This window comes from Trichosurus vulpecula, chromosome 2 (genome assembly GCF_011100635.1).
Source record: "Trichosurus vulpecula isolate mTriVul1 chromosome 2, mTriVul1.pri, whole genome shotgun sequence".
NCBI lineage: Eukaryota > Metazoa > Chordata > Mammalia > Diprotodontia > Phalangeridae > Trichosurus > Trichosurus vulpecula.
In genome coordinates, this window is record NC_050574.1 from 140,595,317 (window position 1) to 140,613,625 (window position 18,309).

Here is an 18,309-nt window from a genome sequence, read left to right on the forward strand (position 1 = left end):
TGGGTTAGAAATGAGGAGAGGAAATGCACAAATATCAAAGAACAAATTATAATTTTGAATCATATTACCAAGAGGCAACTTGATGTAGTGAATAGATGGTTGATCTCAGAGTCAGAATGGCCTGGATTGATGTACTGTTTCAGACATATACTGGCTGTGTCACTTAAAGCGAGTCATTTCAGTCTCAGTTTCTTACTCACGACAGGGCCATGTGAAACCTTTCCTTGTCTCTCCAGTTGTTATGTTTTCTCTCTCTGTCTCTGTCTCTCTCTCTAATTGCTGTCTCTCTCTTCCTACTCTCTCCAAATTGTCATGTAATTATTTGTGTATATAATGTGATAATATTTCCTTCACAAGGTTGTGAGGATTTGAGGAGATATTATATGTAAAGCACTTTGCAAACGTTAAAGTTCCACGTAAATGCCGTCATTGCTATTATTACAAACTATATCCTTCCCATAGAATATAAGATCCTTCTTGGGTGCAGAAACTATTTTGTTTTTGTCAACGTAATTACAGTTCCTAGCTTAAAAGAGAACTTAAAAATGTTGAATTGAATATATTATTGAATATTGAATATATTATTTGGTGGGAGAGACATAAGGACAAAATTCATGTGTCACATGGAACTAACACGAAGTAGATGCATAACTAATAAAAGAAATTTCTATGCAAATTTGTAATAGATAAAATTTATCTCCATTATCCTTCCATTTCCTCTCCTCAGACCTCCTTTTCAGCTTGAGATGCTAAACATTTGCATGCAGCTTCCTAGCTCCCTCACTAGTGTGGTGTACTTGCCTACCATCCCTAGGCAGGGCTCTATGATGCACATTGATTAATGTCATCCCTGCTCACCATGAAAACTGACCTGTCCTATGTTCTATAAGGGACCTGGCTTGTTACTCTCTGCTAAACAAATTCATGCCAAGTGGCAAAGGCTTGATGTGCTATCCCTTCTAGGGATATTATATATCTTCAAAGAAGAAATGGGCAATGACTTTAGTCTAAACAACTATTCTCTTAGGACAGGAATTTCAGGTATATTTTGGTGGACTAGCATAGTTGATATCTTGGAGGATCTTCTAACACATAAAGCTTCATGGATATTTCCAAGTAAAGACTCAATGGGATGGGGAAAGAAATGGGAAGGGAACAAGCATTTATGTAGCACCTACTGTGTTAGATACTGTCCTTAGCACTTTACAAATACCTCATTTGATCATCAAAATAAACTTTCTAGGTGGGTGCTGTTATTACCTCCATTTTACAGTTGAGGAAACTGAAGCAAAGTTAAGTGACTTTCCCAAGGTCACACAGCAATTATCTGAAGCCGCATTTGATTTCAGTTCTTCCTGACTCCATGTCTAGCACTCTCTCCATTGCTTTACCTAGTGGTCTAGTCGGCAAAGAAGGAGGATAGCTGGATGTATTGGGGTGCTACTACTGATAGTGGAGATATGTCCAGCTGGAATGTAATATAGATCATTCTGTTTTCCCAAGGGATAATTATATCACATTCCAATTGTTCATGATTTTAATGATTTTAAGAGGTGATAATGATGATGAACATCTATGGAGCCAAGATGCCAGCATTTGATTCAGTCTGTTTGCAAACTTGGCTATAATTATGTGCAGTTGCCTAATTGCTTAATTTATTAATGCTTTGCTGATATTGTTTATAGCAATGTGTGTGATTGCAGATAAGTAATCATTCTGATGCTAGCTCATTATCATATGTTTGCATTTGATTCATGTGATTGCTGCAGGTGGAAACAATAGGCGATGCATACTGTGTTGCAGCAGGACTGCACAGGAAGAGCCTTTGCCATGCCAAGCCCATTGCCTTGATGGCCTTGAAGATGATGGAGCTTTCAGAGGAGGTTCTGACACCTGATGGGAGACCAATCCAGGTAACCCTCTTGGCCATCCAATGGGACACATTTTTACTGAAGGAAGCAAGTCATGGGTCCTCTCTGTTCTTGTCAGGAGTTGAATCATGCTACCATTTAAACCAAACACAGTTAGAGGTTTGCCCATAGAACACGATCAGTCTTGAAGGCTTTGTGGAATCCTTTTGGTAGTAAGGATAGGAGTTTGGGCCTAGAACTTGAGGTACCTTTCAGTGGCATCCAGGACACTCAGGCTGTAGAACAGATGGGGTTACTTGATTTTATTTCTTCCATAGTTCTTGGGTTTTTTTTACCATTTGAACTCTGAACTCAACCATTTTTGTTTTGGATCCTCGTGGTATAGAATACAGGCCTAAAAACAAGCAGCAATGGCAATGGAACCCTCTGTCTGACATTAAGTTTAAATCAGTGCTTTCAAAACTCAGATATTCATGGGCCATTCATCACTTTAATCAGTAGCTCAATGCTAGGCAATTTCTCTAGGAGAGAGTGTTGGTACTCTTTGGTTGGGGGGGGGGGGCAGAGAAGAAATCTTAGAACAGTGGTTTTCTTTTCTTTTTTGTTTTTTTAAACTTAAATAAAAATAAGAAAAGAAAAAAGAAACAAATACTAAAATAATACAAAATAAGAAAAGAAAAATAGCATTGCTATGTGCTTAGCAGAGCATGAGAGAGGATTTAAAATATATAGCAATAAGTTTCCATTTCAAGAAAGCCTATATAATAAATACTATGTATTGTGTTGAGATCTGTTCATCTTTTCTTCGCTCCCTTGTAAGCTTTCATTTGTTCTTTGCTGTGCACTTTTTACTTTGTTCTTTTTTCCTCTTTTTCTTTCCCCACACCCAGAAGACTACAATTAAGCATGGATACACACACACACACACATACACACGCACACATAAATACACATATATATATACGCATACACATATGTCCATATAAATACATGCAAAGATATACTTATTTACATAAACGCACTTATACTTCTATGTATGTACACTTATACATATGCTTAGATTTTGATAATCATAGTCATTCATATGCATCTATGTAAGACCATACTGTACTTATTTACCTGAGGGTGGATAACCTCTTACTTCATAAATCCAAATCTTTCCATATTTTTCCAAGTCCACCAACTCATCACAGCAATAATCTTATATGGTCTAGTTGTTTTTTATAGTTTTTTTCTTCCAAAATGATCATAAACAATAAAAAATTTAGTTTGATAAGGGGTCCAATTGGGGAAAAACAAAATGAGGCCAACTCTTCAGTGGGATTCCTTCTTTTACCAGGGGATTTCTAGACACACAAAACGTTGTTGTCTTTCAACCAAGGAGAATGGGAACATGATTGAGTTCAAAACACAATGACCTCTACATTTCCCCTTTCCATTTTCAAATTCCAGAGACAGGAAGATTTAGAGAAATCATTTCACAAATAACAGAGCTGCTGTCTCCTGACTCTGTCCTGGCAGCCTTTCCATTTTTCTACTCAGGGGCCCATGTGTAAGCCAAGAGGATGTGAGACCCTAGGCTGCGTATAGATAGGCAGATGAATAGGGACCCTGTTGTATGAAGACCAAGCAAAGGAGGGTTTTCCTGAGGCTCCCTGAATGGGGACTTTGAAACAATCACTCAATGCACAGCCTAAGATGAATTACAAGTTACAGGTGGGGAAGTGAGCATAGAGCTATGTAAATATATGTTGGGACATGGAGACCCATTTTACAGCCCAATGTCCACTCTCCATTAAACTTCTTCAATGATACGGGCACCCTGAATATAGTCCTGTCTCTCATAAACAGTTATTCTAAACTGGGTATCCAAGAGAAAACAATTCTGTACAAGATTCTAACCTATAACACCCTCGTTCCCCATTTTCACCCCAAAACAAAGGAGCCAAAACCATTTGATGTTTATGAAGTACAAAAATCCTTCAGATCCATCCATGGGTTTAAAAAAGTAATTAAATAATTTATTATACAAATAATACATTAAAAAAGCAAGTAAAAAAAAAGTAAACCAAAAGAGAAATGAGTCTGCTTCCCTCAGCAACCCAAAAGAATGGAGATCACAAATGTGGAGAGCTGCCTTCAGCCCCAATATTCTAACTTCATTATAGGCCCACTATACCTACTTAGCCCTAACCCCCCGCCCCCACCGCCAATGTCCTAACTTATGCCTCACTGCTCACTAGAACAGGTGTGCCCCTGAACTCTTAATTCCCACAGAAACAGCCAGTGTGTCCATGTGATGGGAACCCAGCCACTGCCTCTGCCTAGCTACTGCCCCACCCCCAGACCCCATCCCACCAAAACCGGTGTGTTCAGTCACAATCACATCATCCATCTAGCCCAAGACAGGGCCATAATACCTATCTATCTTGACCAGACAGGACCACAGTAGCTAGCCATTGGAAGACAAAATAACCAGAATGCTTGACCACCAAACTGTAGAAGGGTCCCACCCTATGACAGTGCCCGCACAGTTCCACTGAGGCTAGGACTATTCCTCCATTATCTAATCCCCTGACAAACTCCTCCTGCCTTTTCAATATTAATGATATTCCTGTATTCTATGTAAATTTCTGTTATGTAATTACATCTTTACCTTTAAAAGTACATCTTGCTTTCTGTGAAACTGCTGGTTCCTCTTGGAAGTTAGCCCACTTCATGAGAGGCATCAGTCTCAACAAATGCCTATACTTGAATTAGAGGTGGTCCCACTGAATTCTTTGAGATGGTTTTGTCACAACACATCAGGAAACCACAACAGTTTTTGGCCGTAGGTGGGCAGAGACTAAACCTCAACAGATGGACTGCCTCATCTCCCTACGAGTGAGACCTATCCAGAGGGGATCTAGTTGTTTTAAAAAGTCCAAAACAATAATGATAGATGTGGTTGACACATAGTGTAGTTTCCCTATTTTTCTCTTTTGATTACTTATATTTTAACCTTAACTTTGTCCAAGATCATGATTACCATTCCTGCTCCTTTCTCCCTAACAAATTCTACTAGGTTTATGCATATCTCTTATTTCTTATCCCTCCTGATTCCTCTACTTTACTTCTATTGTCTACCTTGCAATCCTATTACTTAACCTACACCCCCATCCAAGAATCCCTCCCTTGTCCTTCTATTTATATTAATCTAAACACCCTTCTATACCCCTCCCTTAACCTATTCCCTCACCCTCTCCTCTAAATATCCCTCCCTTATCCTCTCCCCCTTCCTATGCCCTTAAATTTTTATTTCTTTCTGAATTTAGAAGACTTTTATAGTCTTCTAGATACATATCTATTGTTCCCTCTTGAACCAATTCCTGATGAAAATAGGTTTCCAGAACTAACAGCCCTCCTTCCCCTTCTAATTCCTCTGGGTTGGTTCTTTCTCCTGCACCTCGTTTGTATAAGATAATTACTCTTTTCAGCTGTTCCTAAATGCTCTTACTTTTTAAGAATCATATCATACTAAGGTCTACCTCTCTTTCTTATGAGCTATCCAATTACTAATAACAATCATAAACATGTATTTTATATTTTACATACATAAAAGTTAAACAGTCTGTCCTTATTGAGTCTCTTGTACTTAGTCTTTTGTTTTTCTATTTCTACTTTCCCCTAGGACAATTTTCTTTGCTTATTTCTTGTATTATTGTATCAAGATTCTTCAGATTGTAGTTTTCGGGTAGTCTGATTATTCTTATATTTTTTTCTTCTTGATCTGTTCCCCAGATCAGTTGTTTTTCTTAGGAGATATTCCACATTCTCATCTATTTTTTCATTCTTTATATTTTGCATTATTATTTCTTGATATCTTATAACTTCATTGGCTTCTCCTTGCCCAATTCTAATTTTAAAGGATCCATTTTCTTCCTTATAATTCTGGATCTCCAGGAGAGGATTCTGGGAAGATGGCTGAGAAGGTAAAAAAATTCCAAGCTCTCAAGATTCCCCCCCCCCCAAAAGAGATGAAATAATGCCTTAGGGCATTGAGCAGTAAAAATAAATAAAAGTAGAGGCAGAACAAGAGTCCTCCTGGGACAACTGGAGAAGATCCGAGGAAAAGTTCCAGGAAGGGTCTGATCCACATGAAGAGTAAAGACCTCCATGCTAGGTCCTAGGCCTGCATAAACAACAATTATGTTAGCTGGGTTAGGAGGTTGCCTCGACCCCAGCAACAAGAGCTTTTACTCCTGGGATAGTGAGGGATGTTAGGCCTGTTAGCTGCAGAAGATCAAGGAAACCTCTGCTGATAAGGAATGCCAGACCCAGCTGTGTTGCAGAGACATGGTCGTGCGAGAAGGAACCAGCACATGCCCAGTGAGTGCAAAAGCAGTGGGGTGGGGATGCTGCTGGCTGAGGTCTTGATTCCAGTCCTTAAACAGAGGGGAGAACTGAAAGTGGATCTGAGACCAGAGGCACCATCCTTCATACCCCAGGGCTAGAAGTGATTAGAACAACTGAGCTATTACAAATTTTAAAAAATACATAGAAAAAGGAGAAAAAATTCAACCATAGGGAGTTACTTTGGGAATAACAAAGATGAGGGTTCATCTTCAGAGGAGAATGCTGAAGCAAAGGAACCCTCTACTACCCGAAAGAGCAATGTCAAATGGTCTCCTGGTCAAAAAGAATTCATAGAAAAACTTTAAAAAGACTTTAAAAATCAAATAAGATTGAGGAAAAACTAAAAAAAAATCCAAGAAAAATAAGGAGATTGTGAAAAGAAAGTCAACCAAATAGAAAAGTGATCCAGAATCTTTTTTTTTAATTTATTTAATATATTTAGTTTTCAGCATTGATTTTCACAACAGTTTGAATTACATATTTTCTCCCTGTGTCTACCCTCCCGCTCACTCTAAGATGGCGTATATGCTGGTTGCCTGGTTCCCCAGTAAGCCCTCCCTTCTGTCACCCCACTTCCCCTCCCATCCCCCTTTCCCTTCTTCTCTTGTAGGGCAAAATAAATTTCTATGCCCCATTGCCTGTGTATCTTATTTCCTAGTTGTATGCAAAAACTTTTTTTTTGTTTTTGAACATCTGTTCTTAAAACTTTGAGTTCCAAATTCTCTCCCCTCTTTCCTCCCCACCCACCCTCCCTAAGATGTCAAGCAATTCAACATAGGCCACATGTGTATCATTATGTAAAACACTTCCACAATACTCATGTTGTGAAAGACTAACTATGTTTCCCTCCATCCTATCCTGTCTGCTTTATTCAATTTTCTCCCTTGATCCTGTCCCTTTTCAAAAGTTTGCTTTTGATTACCCCCTGTCTGCCCTCCCTTCTATCATCCCCCCTTTTTTATCTTCTTCCTCCTTCTTTCAGTGATCCAGAATCTTAAGGAAGAAAATGACTCCTTGACTATTAGAGTTGTGCAAGGGGAAGCCAGTGGAGTTGTAAGAGATGAAGAAATAATAAAACAAAATATAAAAATGAAAAAATAGAAGAGAATGTAAACCATCTCATTAAAAAAAGCAAGTAACCTGGAGAACAGATCACGAAGATAACACATATGAATAATCAGACTACCTGAAAGCTGTGATCAAAAAGAATCTTGATACAATAATACAAGAAGTAATTAAAGACAATTGTCCTGAAGCATTAAGCATTAAGAGGGGAAAGTAGAAATAGAAAAAAAAATCTACTGATCACCACCTGAAAGAGATCCTATGAGAAAACCTATAAGAATATTATAGTCAAATTATGAAACCCCCAGATCAAGGATAAAATATGAGCAACAAGAGAAAAACAATTTAAATATGGCAGTGTCACAATTAGAATCAAATATGGCCACAGGTCTTGGAACACTATATATTGAAGAGTAAAAAAAACTGGGATTTTGGCTGAAAATAGCATACCCAGCAAAGCTAAGCATAATCCTGAATGAAAAAAAAATGGACATATAATGAACTGTCAGATTTTCAGGACTTTGTTTAAAAAAAACACTTGAATTTAGTAGATTTGACATACAAGAGCCAAAAGAAAAATAAGATACATGCCAAAGATTAAGTACAAGGGACTCAATAAGGATAGAGTGTTTACCTTTTATGTATGTAAAATGTAAAACATTATGTCTAAGATTGTTATTAGTAATTAAGTAGTTTGTAAGAAAGGTTGGGGTAGACCTGAATATGATATGACTTTAAAAAGTAAAACCATTTAGGAACAGCTAAAAAGAGTAATTATCTTATACAAATGAGGTGTGAGAGCAAGACCCAACACAGAGGAATTAGATAAGGAAGGAGGGCTATTAGTTCTGGAAATCTAATTTCATCAGGAATGGGTTCAAGAGGGAACAATACATATATATCTGGGAGAGTATAGAAGTCTTTGCAATTTAGGAATAAATAAAAAGTTAAGGGGCTAGTGAGGAGGGAGAAGATAAGGGAAGGATATCTAGAGGGGAGAGTGAGGGAATAGGTTAAAGGTGGGTAGAGAAGGGTGTTTAGATTAATGGGAATGGGAGGACTAGGGAAGGATCCTTAAGAAGAGAAAGGATGGATATCTAGAGGGGAGAGTGAGGGAATAGGTTAAAGGTGGGTAGAGAAGGGTGTTTAGATTTAAGAGAATAGGAAGATAAGGGAGGGATCCTTGGAGGGGGGCTAAGTTAAGTAATAGGAGGTAGGGTAGCTGTTAGAAATAAATAGAGGAGTTAGGAGGGATAGGAAATAAGAGATACATGCAAGCATAAAAACAAAGATCAGAAGTAGAATTTGTTAGGGAAAGTATATGTCTATATATGTATGTATGTATATGTGTTTGTATATACATATATATGTGTATATATAATTTTACATAAATATATCTGTGCTTAATCATAGCCTTCAGGGTGTGTGTGGGGGGCAGAAGGTAAAAGAACAAAGTAAAAAGTACACAGTAGAGAACAGAAGAAAACTATCAAGGAAGCAAAGAAAAGATGGACAGCTTTCACCACAAAGCACAGTACTTATTATAGGTTTTTTGAAATGGAGATTTATTGCTATACACTGAATCCTCTCTTATGGTCTGCTGGGCACATGACATGCTTTTTTTTCTCTTCTTTATTTAAGTTTCTTTAAGTTTATAATATGTTTCTTTTTCTTTTCTTATTGTATATTTAAGTTTCAATAATTAAAAAAAAGATTCTGGATCACCTTTTCTAATTGGCTGACTTTCTTTTCATAATCTTGTTTTTCTTGGATTGTTCTTATTAATTTTTTTAGTTTTTCCTCAATCTCTCTTATTTGATTTTTAAAGTCTTTTTAAAGTTCTTCTATAAACTCTTTTTGGGCAGGTGACCATTTGACATTTTTCTTTGGGGTAGAAGGGGGTTTCTTGGCTTCAGTATCCTCCTCTGAAGGTGAACCACAATCTTCTCTGTTCTCTATGGTTGGATTCTTTCTCCTTTTCCTGTTCATTTTTTTCTTAGAAAAATGTGCAGCAGTTCAGTTTTTGTAATCATCTCTAGCCCTGGGGTATGGAGTATGGTACCTCTGGTCTCAGATCCTCCTTCAATTCTCCCCTCTGACCTGGAATGAAGACCAAGACCTCCAGCCTCCTGTAGGCACCCACTGCTAGCAGCACCCATGCCCCACTGCTTCTGCACTCACCAGGCGTGTGGTTCCTTCTCACCCAGAACCGTGTCTTAACAGCACAGCTGGGTCTGGTGTTCCTTGTAAGTAGAGGCTCCCTTGATCTTCCCAGGCTCAGATGCCCAACTTCCCTTACTGCACTAAGGATAAAATTCCTGTGGCTGGGGCTGAGGCAGCTTCCCCACCCAGCTAATGCCTGAGTTGGCCACTTTTTGTTTAAATGGTCCTAGCCTGGAGGTGTTTACTCTTCACAGGAATCAGATCTTGTCCTGGGATTTTTCTTCAGATCTTCTGAGATTGTCCCAGAAGGACCACTGTTCTGCCCCTACTCTTACTTACTTTTACTGCTCTATGTTTGTCCTGAGGTGTTATTATTTTCTTGTTTGTGGGGGAAATCTGGGGAGCTTGGAATTTTCTGACCTACTTTGCCATCTTCCCAGAATCCTCCTAGAACAGTGGTTTTCTTACAAGGGTTAATTAACTTACCAATGTTCAGGCTAGTGGTGAAAACATAAGTGAGCCTCAGGACAAACACAGTTCAGACCTACAGGCCACCAACACGTAGAAAGTAATTGGGAAACAATTCAATCAGAATCATCCAAATCAATAAATGACTTTTACATCGTTTTTGCAAAGGGAGACTATTTTAAAGTTTGTTTTAGGCTGAAAGCCTGTTTCCCCCAAGACTATGAAGTTTTCAATTCTAACATCTTGCCAGCCTTTTCATTTGGGCTCCTTTTCCATGTTTGCTTTTTCCTTTACAGTAGATATAACCCATTTATTGATTTCACTAATCTAAAGTTTACTAGGATTACTAGAGAGATTCCTAGAGAACAAAATCCTGAAAATGACAACTTCCAAATAGCTTATCAGTATTTTCTTTTATCAGATATAACACCGTGAAACTCTGGCATAATGTCCTCTGAATCAGATGGTGTAATTAAATCCAAAGAGGAAATTTCCATAAACATTTAATAAGGACTCAGAAGGAGAATGAAAATTAATAAAACCACATAATAATTTTAGTTTCATTACAAATTTATAATGTTTGCATAGTATTAAGTTATTTACCAACTGCTAATTTGTTTCTTGGTTTTTTTGCTTTTTTTTTGCATTGGCTTTTCTCTAGTGTCACAGGCATGTTTCAAAACTTTGTAGCTTATTATGAGAATCTGTCAGTATGGGAGCTGTGTGGTGTTGTAATAGAGTTGATATGTAATCAGTTATTCATTTTACCCAGGATGCATGCTAATTTTCCAGGCTGTTTTAATTTAAGCTATTTTCAGTTGCCATAAATGACATAAACAACTACCCCAAATTGAAGGAATCAAACAGGCCTCAAAAACTTTTAAACATCCCTTCATGATGAGTAAAAGGGAACAACTTTCCCACATTACATACGTAACCTACTACAGCTAGAGACAAACATTTTGATATTGTTTCTTTCTCAACCTCATTTATTTTGCTTTTGAAAATAACCAGAACATGTGCTAAAGAATTTTACTAATGGAAGTACTTATGTAGATTATAACTCTAAAGACACTGTAATTAATCTTAGGCCAAGTCTTTGTAATCAGAGTTGAGGAGACTTAACAGTCTCCAAATGACTGAGGACAAGATAACTTTGGCTAAGGTTTAACTTTTGACAGGAGTAATCAACACTCTATTAAACTGACCAACACAATATGATGATCTTATCTTATTCTGAAAATTCCCCATCATTCCTAGGGCCCCTTGATCTCCTGATTAGAGAATTTTCATTTTCTAAATTGCAAAAGCCAGAAAAGTGAAGATGGGAGCATGTCAGCAGCACATTTTCCCTCCCTTTAAACTAACCAGAAGCTAAATTCATTGCCGAATCCACAATCCACACCCCTCCTTTGGCCATATATACCAGATCTTAACAGGCTGCAAAACAGTGTCATATTTAAGGGTAAACTATACTAACTTTAAAGGTTCTTTGATCATTGAATTAAATGAGAAAAGTTTCAACTTGATCCAAATAAAGTGCCTGCTATATGCAAACCATTGTGCTAAGTAGGCCAGAAGGAGACACAATCAAATCAGGTTCACTCATATTAAGCACCTACCTACTTCAATGCACTGTGTTAGGTCCTGGTGATGAAAAAAATGATGCCATCCCTGCCTATGAGTAGCTTATAATGCAGTGGAGAGCATGACACATACACAGATGAGTATAATGCTAGAAGGAAAAAACCCAGCAACATGATTATAGCAAATGAATAAATCAAAATAGCCCTTGAAAAATTTAATTTGGGACATCACATTTTCAGCTAGAAGGGTCATGAGAGGCTTTTAGCTGGAGGGATTAAGCTCTTCCTTGAAAAGAAACAATTTTGATGATGAGAATGGAATACATTTCAAGTGCAAGAAAAAGCAAGCAAAGCAAGAGACAACAGGTTGATTTTGGGGAATGGCTAGGCCAAGTTAGCTTGAATGTAGAACAGAAATAATATGAAACAAAGTTGGAAAGGTAAGTTGAAGCCTTAAACACCAAACTAAGGTTAGTGTTAATATCGGTATTTTATCCTATAGGCGTTAGGGAGCTATGAAAGATTTATATCCAAACTTCATGGAGTTCACAATCAAGGAGGGTGAATAAATTATGCACAAAAATGAATGTAATTCAAGTAAAAATAGGACAACTGTTTGCAAAGAAGTCAAACATTGGCATAAGTGATTCAAGAAAGATTTGAATACTTCTGAGGAGAGAGAGAGAAAGAGGGGAAGGATTAAGGAAATTGTCATGAAACAAGTCACAATTTAGTAGAAAACATGCTTGTGAGCAGAGGGCTTGAGTTTGAAGCCTGACCCTTCTACTAGCCAGCTGTGACAACTTAAGAAAATTGCATAACCTCTCTGGGATCCAGTTTCTTCATCGGTAAAATGAAAGATTGTGCTAAATGATATGTATGATATAAATAATATAAATATATGATCTAAGTAGAATCTGAGCCGAGTCTTGAAAGAAAGAAAGGATTTCTAGAGATGAGAATGTTGTGGAAAGATACTGTATTCATTATGAATGTTGTGACCAAATATTTTAGAGATAGGAGAGAAAGCAATACATGTTTAGTGGATAAGCTGGTAATCCAAGTTGGTTAAAACTAAGATGTAATATGAAATAAAGATGGAACAGGTAGATTGGAATCAAGATATAGAGGGGCCTTCAATGCCAGGTTAAGGAGCTTATTCTTTTTTTTCTTTTTAAAAAATTATTTTTAATTTATAGAATAAAACAAGCATTTCCATTAACACAGTACAATAAACAAAAGACAATTGTACATGAAACTGCAAATCTACTGTGTATAATATGCGATTCCTTTCAAATATACAACAAAATTATCACGTAAATTTTTTTCTTCCTTCTCTCCACCTCCTACCCTAGAGATAGCTACTGCTAGACACAAATAGATGTATACACACGTAAAATTATTCTATACATATTTCTATTTGTCTTCTGTCAAAGTGCTCTTTCTAAAGTACAGTTCTGACCAGGATAGCCCCCTGCTGAGTAAACTCTAATGGATCTGTATTACTTCCAAATTCTGTCTTTCACTTTTAAAGCCCTTCATAACCTGGCCCTCTCCTACCTTTCTAGTGTTATAAACTTTACTCCCCTCCACAATCCAGTGACATTAGTCTTGTTCCTCACACATGACTCTCCATTTCTGTATTGGGAATCAAGATGGCTCTTAGCACTTATTCAACCAAGTGCCCTTGAAGAATTTGATTTTTGTTTCCTTAATTAAATTAGGAGTCCTTGATGACCTCCTTGCCTCAAGAGAAAGCCTAGCTTACATGGGTTTGAGTGACATGTTTGTGACATCAGAGGCTTTTAGACCATGTGGATTTAAGTTGCATTTTTGTGATGATTTTAGGTCACGTGGGTGAGTCGCATGTGTGACTCACCTTTGACTCCAAACAAGATATATAAAACCAGAGGTTGGCTTTGTTTTTTTGGGGCTCTGAGCCACAGCCCAGGTGGTGAGTGACTCTAGGCCAGCCATTGTTATTAGCTCCCCGGCTTTGAAGAAATCCTAGATGTTGGTGCTTCTCTGGTAACTGTATATCGTGATTTTGTCAGACAGAAATCTGTCTGTTGATTTGTGTTTATTGCTCTGTTTGTATTTGCTCTGAAGTTGAGGGTGATGGCTTTTTCCCCTTAATTAAGTGAATAATATTTGTATGCTGGATTAAATTGAGATTGTTAACCCCTTAACTTGCCTTCCTTAGTAAAGCAGATCAGAAGAACCTGGGCTTGCAGCATTCTGGGTGTTGGTTGTTGTTGGTTTTATACTCCCACAGCAGCTGCTAGCTGAATTGTTGAAACAATTTCCTGGCTCCATTTTCCTTTCTTTTTTTGAAGTTGTTATATTTTTTTCCTCTTAACAATTATTTTCTTATTTAATATTTTAGTTTTCAACATTGATTTCCACAAGATTTTGAGTTACAAATTTTCTCCCCATTTCTACCCTCCTCCCATTCCAAGATGACATATATTCTGATTGCCCATTCCCCAGTCAGCCCTCCCCTCTGTCATCCCACTCCCCCCCATCCCCTTTTCCCTTACTTTCTTGTAGGGCAGGATAGATTTCTATTCCCCATTCCCTAAATATTTTATTTCTCAGTAGCATGCAAAAACAATTTTTTTGAGCATCTGCTTTTAAAACTTTGAGTTCCAAATTCTCTCCCCTCTTCCCTTCCCACCTACCCTCCCTAGGAAGGCAAGCAATTCAATATAGGCCACACATGTATCATTATGTAAATCACTTCCACAATACTCATGCTGTGAAAGACTAACTATATTTCCCTCCATCTGTGTTGGTAAACAAAATGGGCTCTTAGCACTCAGTCGAACCAAGTGCCCTTGAAGAGTTTGGCCTTTGTTTCCTTGATTAGATTGAGAGTCCTTGGTGACTTCCTTGCCTCAGGGGAGAGCCAACTTTACACATAGTTTGAGTGACATGTTTGAGACATCAGAGGCTTTTAGACCACGTGGGTTTAAGTTGCCTCTTTGTGACGATTTTAGGTCACGTGGGTGAGTCGCATGTGTGACTCACCCTTGACCCTGAAAAAAGATATAAAACCAGGAGTTGGCTTTCTGTTTTTCAGAGCTTTTACCCACAGTTGTGGTAGTGTGCATGACTCTGGGCCAGCCCTTGTTATGAGCTCCTGGGCTGAACCTAGATGTTGGTAACTATGAATTGTATTGGGTCTGTCTGTCAATGTTTGTAATTTGTTTGTATTTGTTCCAAAGTTCAGGGTGCTGGCTTTTTCCCCTGAACTAAGTGAATGGTATTTGTATGCTGAATTAAAGTAAGCTTGTTAACCGCTTAACGTTTCTTTCCTTAGTAAAGCAGATCAAAAGAACCTGAGCTTTTGCAGTGTGCTGGTAGCGTGCTTGTTGTTGGGCATATGTTGGTTTTTCACCCCCACAGCAGCTAGTAGTCAGATTGTTGAAATACCATCCTATCTTGTCCCCCTTTATTCAATTTTCTCCCTTGACCCTGTCTCTTTTCAAAAGTGTTTGGGTTTGATTACATCCTCCCCCATCTGCCCTCCCTTCTATCAACCCCCCTTTTTATCCCCTTCCCCCTACTTTCCTGTGGGGTAAGATACCCAATTGACTGTGTATGTTATTCCCTCCTCAGATCAAATCCAATGAGAGCAAGATTCATTCATTCCCCCTCACCTGACCACTCTTCCCTTCCAAGAGAACTGCTTTTTCTTGTCACTTTTATGTGAGATAATTTATCCCATTCTATCTCTCCCTTTCTCCCTGTCTCAATATATTCCTCTTTCATCCCTTAATTTTATTTCATTTTTTTTAGATATTGGCCCTTCATATTCAACTTACTTGGTGCTCTCTGTCTCTCTGTTTCTCTCTCTCTCCCTCTATTTCTCTCTCTTTCTCTGTCTCTCTCCCTGTGTCTTTCTCCCTCTGTCTCTGTCTCTCTCTCCATCTCTGTCTCTCTCTCTCCATATATATATATATATATATATGCATATATATATATATGCATATATATATATGTGTATATATATATATATATATATATATGAATTACACACATCATCTTTCCATGTACGAATGTGAACAAAATAGTTCAACTTTAGTGAGTCCCTTATGATTTCTCTTTCTTGTTTAACTTTTCATGCTTCTCTTGATTCTTGTGTTTGAGAGTCAAATTTTCTATTCAGCTCTGGTCTTTTCACTTATAAACCTTGAAAGTCCTCTATTTTATTGAAAATTTTGCCTTGGAGAATTATATTCAGATTTGCTGGACAGGTGATTCTTGGTTTTAATCCTAGCTCCTTTGACCTCTGGAATATCATATTCCAATCCCTTTGGTCCCTTAATGTAGAAGCTGCTAGTTCTTGTGTTATTCTGATTGTGTTCCACAATACTCAAATTGTTTCTTTCTGGCTGCTTGCTGTATTTTCTCCTTGACCTTGGAACTCTAGAATTTGGTGACAATATTCGTAGGAGTTTTCTTTTTGGGATCTATTTCAAGAGGCTATTGGTGGGTTCTTTCAATTTGTATTTTACTCTCTGGCTCCAGAATATCAGGGCAATTTTCCTTGATAATTTCTTGAAAGATAATGTCTAGGCTCTTTTTTTAATCATGGCTTTAAGGTAGTCCAATAATTTTTAAATTATCTCTCCTGGATCTATTCTCCAGGTCAGTGGTTTTTCCAATGAGATATTTCACATTGTCTTCCATTTTTCATTCCTTTGGTTCTGTTTTATAATATCTTGATTTCTCATCAAGCCACCAGCTTCTGCTTGCTCCAATCTAATTTTTAGGGTGGTATTTTCTTCAGTGGTCTTTTGGACCTCCTTTTCCATTTGGCTAATTCTGCCTTTTATGGCATTCTTCTCTTCATTGGCTTTTTGGAGCTCTTTTGCCATTTGAGTTATTTTTTAAGGTGTTATTTCTTCAGTATTTTTTGATTCTCCTTTAGCAAGTCATTGACTTGTTTTTCATGGTTTTCTTGCATCACTTTAATTTCTCTTCCAAATTTTCCCTCTACTTCTCTTATTTGCTTTTCCAAATCCTTTTTGAGTTCTTCCATGGCCTCAGACCAATTCATATTTTTCTTGGAAGCTTTTGATGTAGGCTCTTTGACTCTGTTGACTTCTTCTGGCTGTATGTTTTGATCTTCTTTGTCACCAAAAAAATATTTTAGAATCTGAGTCTGAGTCTGAGTCTGTGTCCTTTTTCACTGCCTGGCCATGTTCCCAGCCAACTACTTGACCTTTGAGCTTTCTGTCAGGGTATGACTGCTTGTAGAATAGAGAGTACTTTGTCCCAAGCTTTAGGGTCTGCCGTTTTCATAGGTACTTCTACTCCACTGTCACCATAAGCTTTGCCACAGCAGCGCTCCTTCTCCCCCAAGAACCACCAACCAGGATTGTTACCCAGATCCGAGCAGGGTAAAGCAAGCCCTGCACTCCCACTCTGTTCTGCCACTTGATTTCTCCCATTTTGGGAGCCAGGGACTCCAGAAGCAGCTGACGCTGGAGCTCTACCACCACACCACTTCTGCTACCCTCAGGGCTGGTGGCCAGACCTCTTTCTAACCAGATCTAGCAGTTTACCCACTAACCAGTTTCATGGTCTTTGGTGTTTGTGGGTTGAGAAGTCTGGTAACTGCCACAGCTCAATTATTCATGGCCCTCAGGTCTGCGGCAGTTGAATCCGGGTCTAGTTTGTCCTGGCGCGTCCCACCCTTGACTGTGCTCCACTCCCAGCACTGTGCAATAGACCCTTCCCAATGACCATCCAGGCCATCCTGGGCTGAAGACCTGCTTCTCTGCTATTTCATGGGTTCTGCAGCTCTTGAATTTGTTCAGAGCCATTTTTAACAGGTGTTTGGAGGGATTTGGGGGAGAGCTTAAGCAAGTCCCTGCTTTCCAGCCACCATCTTGGCTCCACCCCAAGAAGTTTATTCTTTACCCTATGGGCAATGGAGAGCCACTAGAGATTTTTGTACAGAGCACTGACATCATCAGAGACCTACATTAAAACAATTAGATGTGTAGTGGTGAGGAGGATAGATTAAATGGTGGGGGGAGTGGTGAGCAGTGGGAGGGAGATGAGAAGCAGGGAAACTAGACCATGACAAAAGTCTAGGAGATGAAAGTTCAAATGGAAAGAAGAGATAATATTGTGGAAGTATAATTGGTTTTATAGTTTGTTGTGCAGTCATTTTCAGTTATGGCCGACTCTTTGTAACCACATTTGATGTTTTCTTGGCAAAAATACTCCAGTGGTTTGCCATTTCCTTCTCCAGGTCATTTTACAGATGAGGAAACTGAGGCAAACAGGGTTAAGTGACTTGTCCAGAGTCACACAGCTAGTAAGTGTCTGAGGAGAGATTTGAAATCATGAAAATGAGTCTTCCTGACTCCAGATTTGACACTATCCACTGCGCCATTGGGTGTCCTAGGTCTTGGCAACCGATTAGATGTAGGAAGTACATGCTGTTCCTCTAATTCAACACTCTGTTTCTCCAATATGTGCTTTTGCACTGTCTGTTCCCTCCACCTCTTAATCACCCTGGATTCATTCAAGTCTGAGATCAAATCTCACCTTCTTCAATAGGCCTTTTCTGGCACCTCTATCTCTGAATGCCTCCTCCTCTCAGATTACCTTTCATCTACTCTGTATATATCTTGCATGTACCTAGTGATTTTCATGTTGTTTCATCCCCCTTAGAATGAGGGTTCTATGAGGGAAAGGACTATTTTTGCCTTTCTTTGTATCCCTAGCACCTAGCACACAGT

At 38.4% G+C, this 18,309-nt stretch overlaps 1 protein-coding gene across 1 annotated transcript in view; it reads left to right on the forward strand.

The window, feature by feature from the left end:
- Positions 1-18,309, forward strand: part of GUCY1A2 (guanylate cyclase 1 soluble subunit alpha 2) — a 434,074-nt gene that overhangs the window by 285,558 nt on the left and 130,207 nt on the right. Inside the window, exon 6 of the mRNA XM_036745237.1 lies at positions 1,770-1,913. Within this exon, the coding sequence (XP_036601132.1) occupies positions 1,770-1,913 (144 nt within the window). The remainder of the gene's footprint in view (positions 1-1,769; positions 1,914-18,309) is intronic.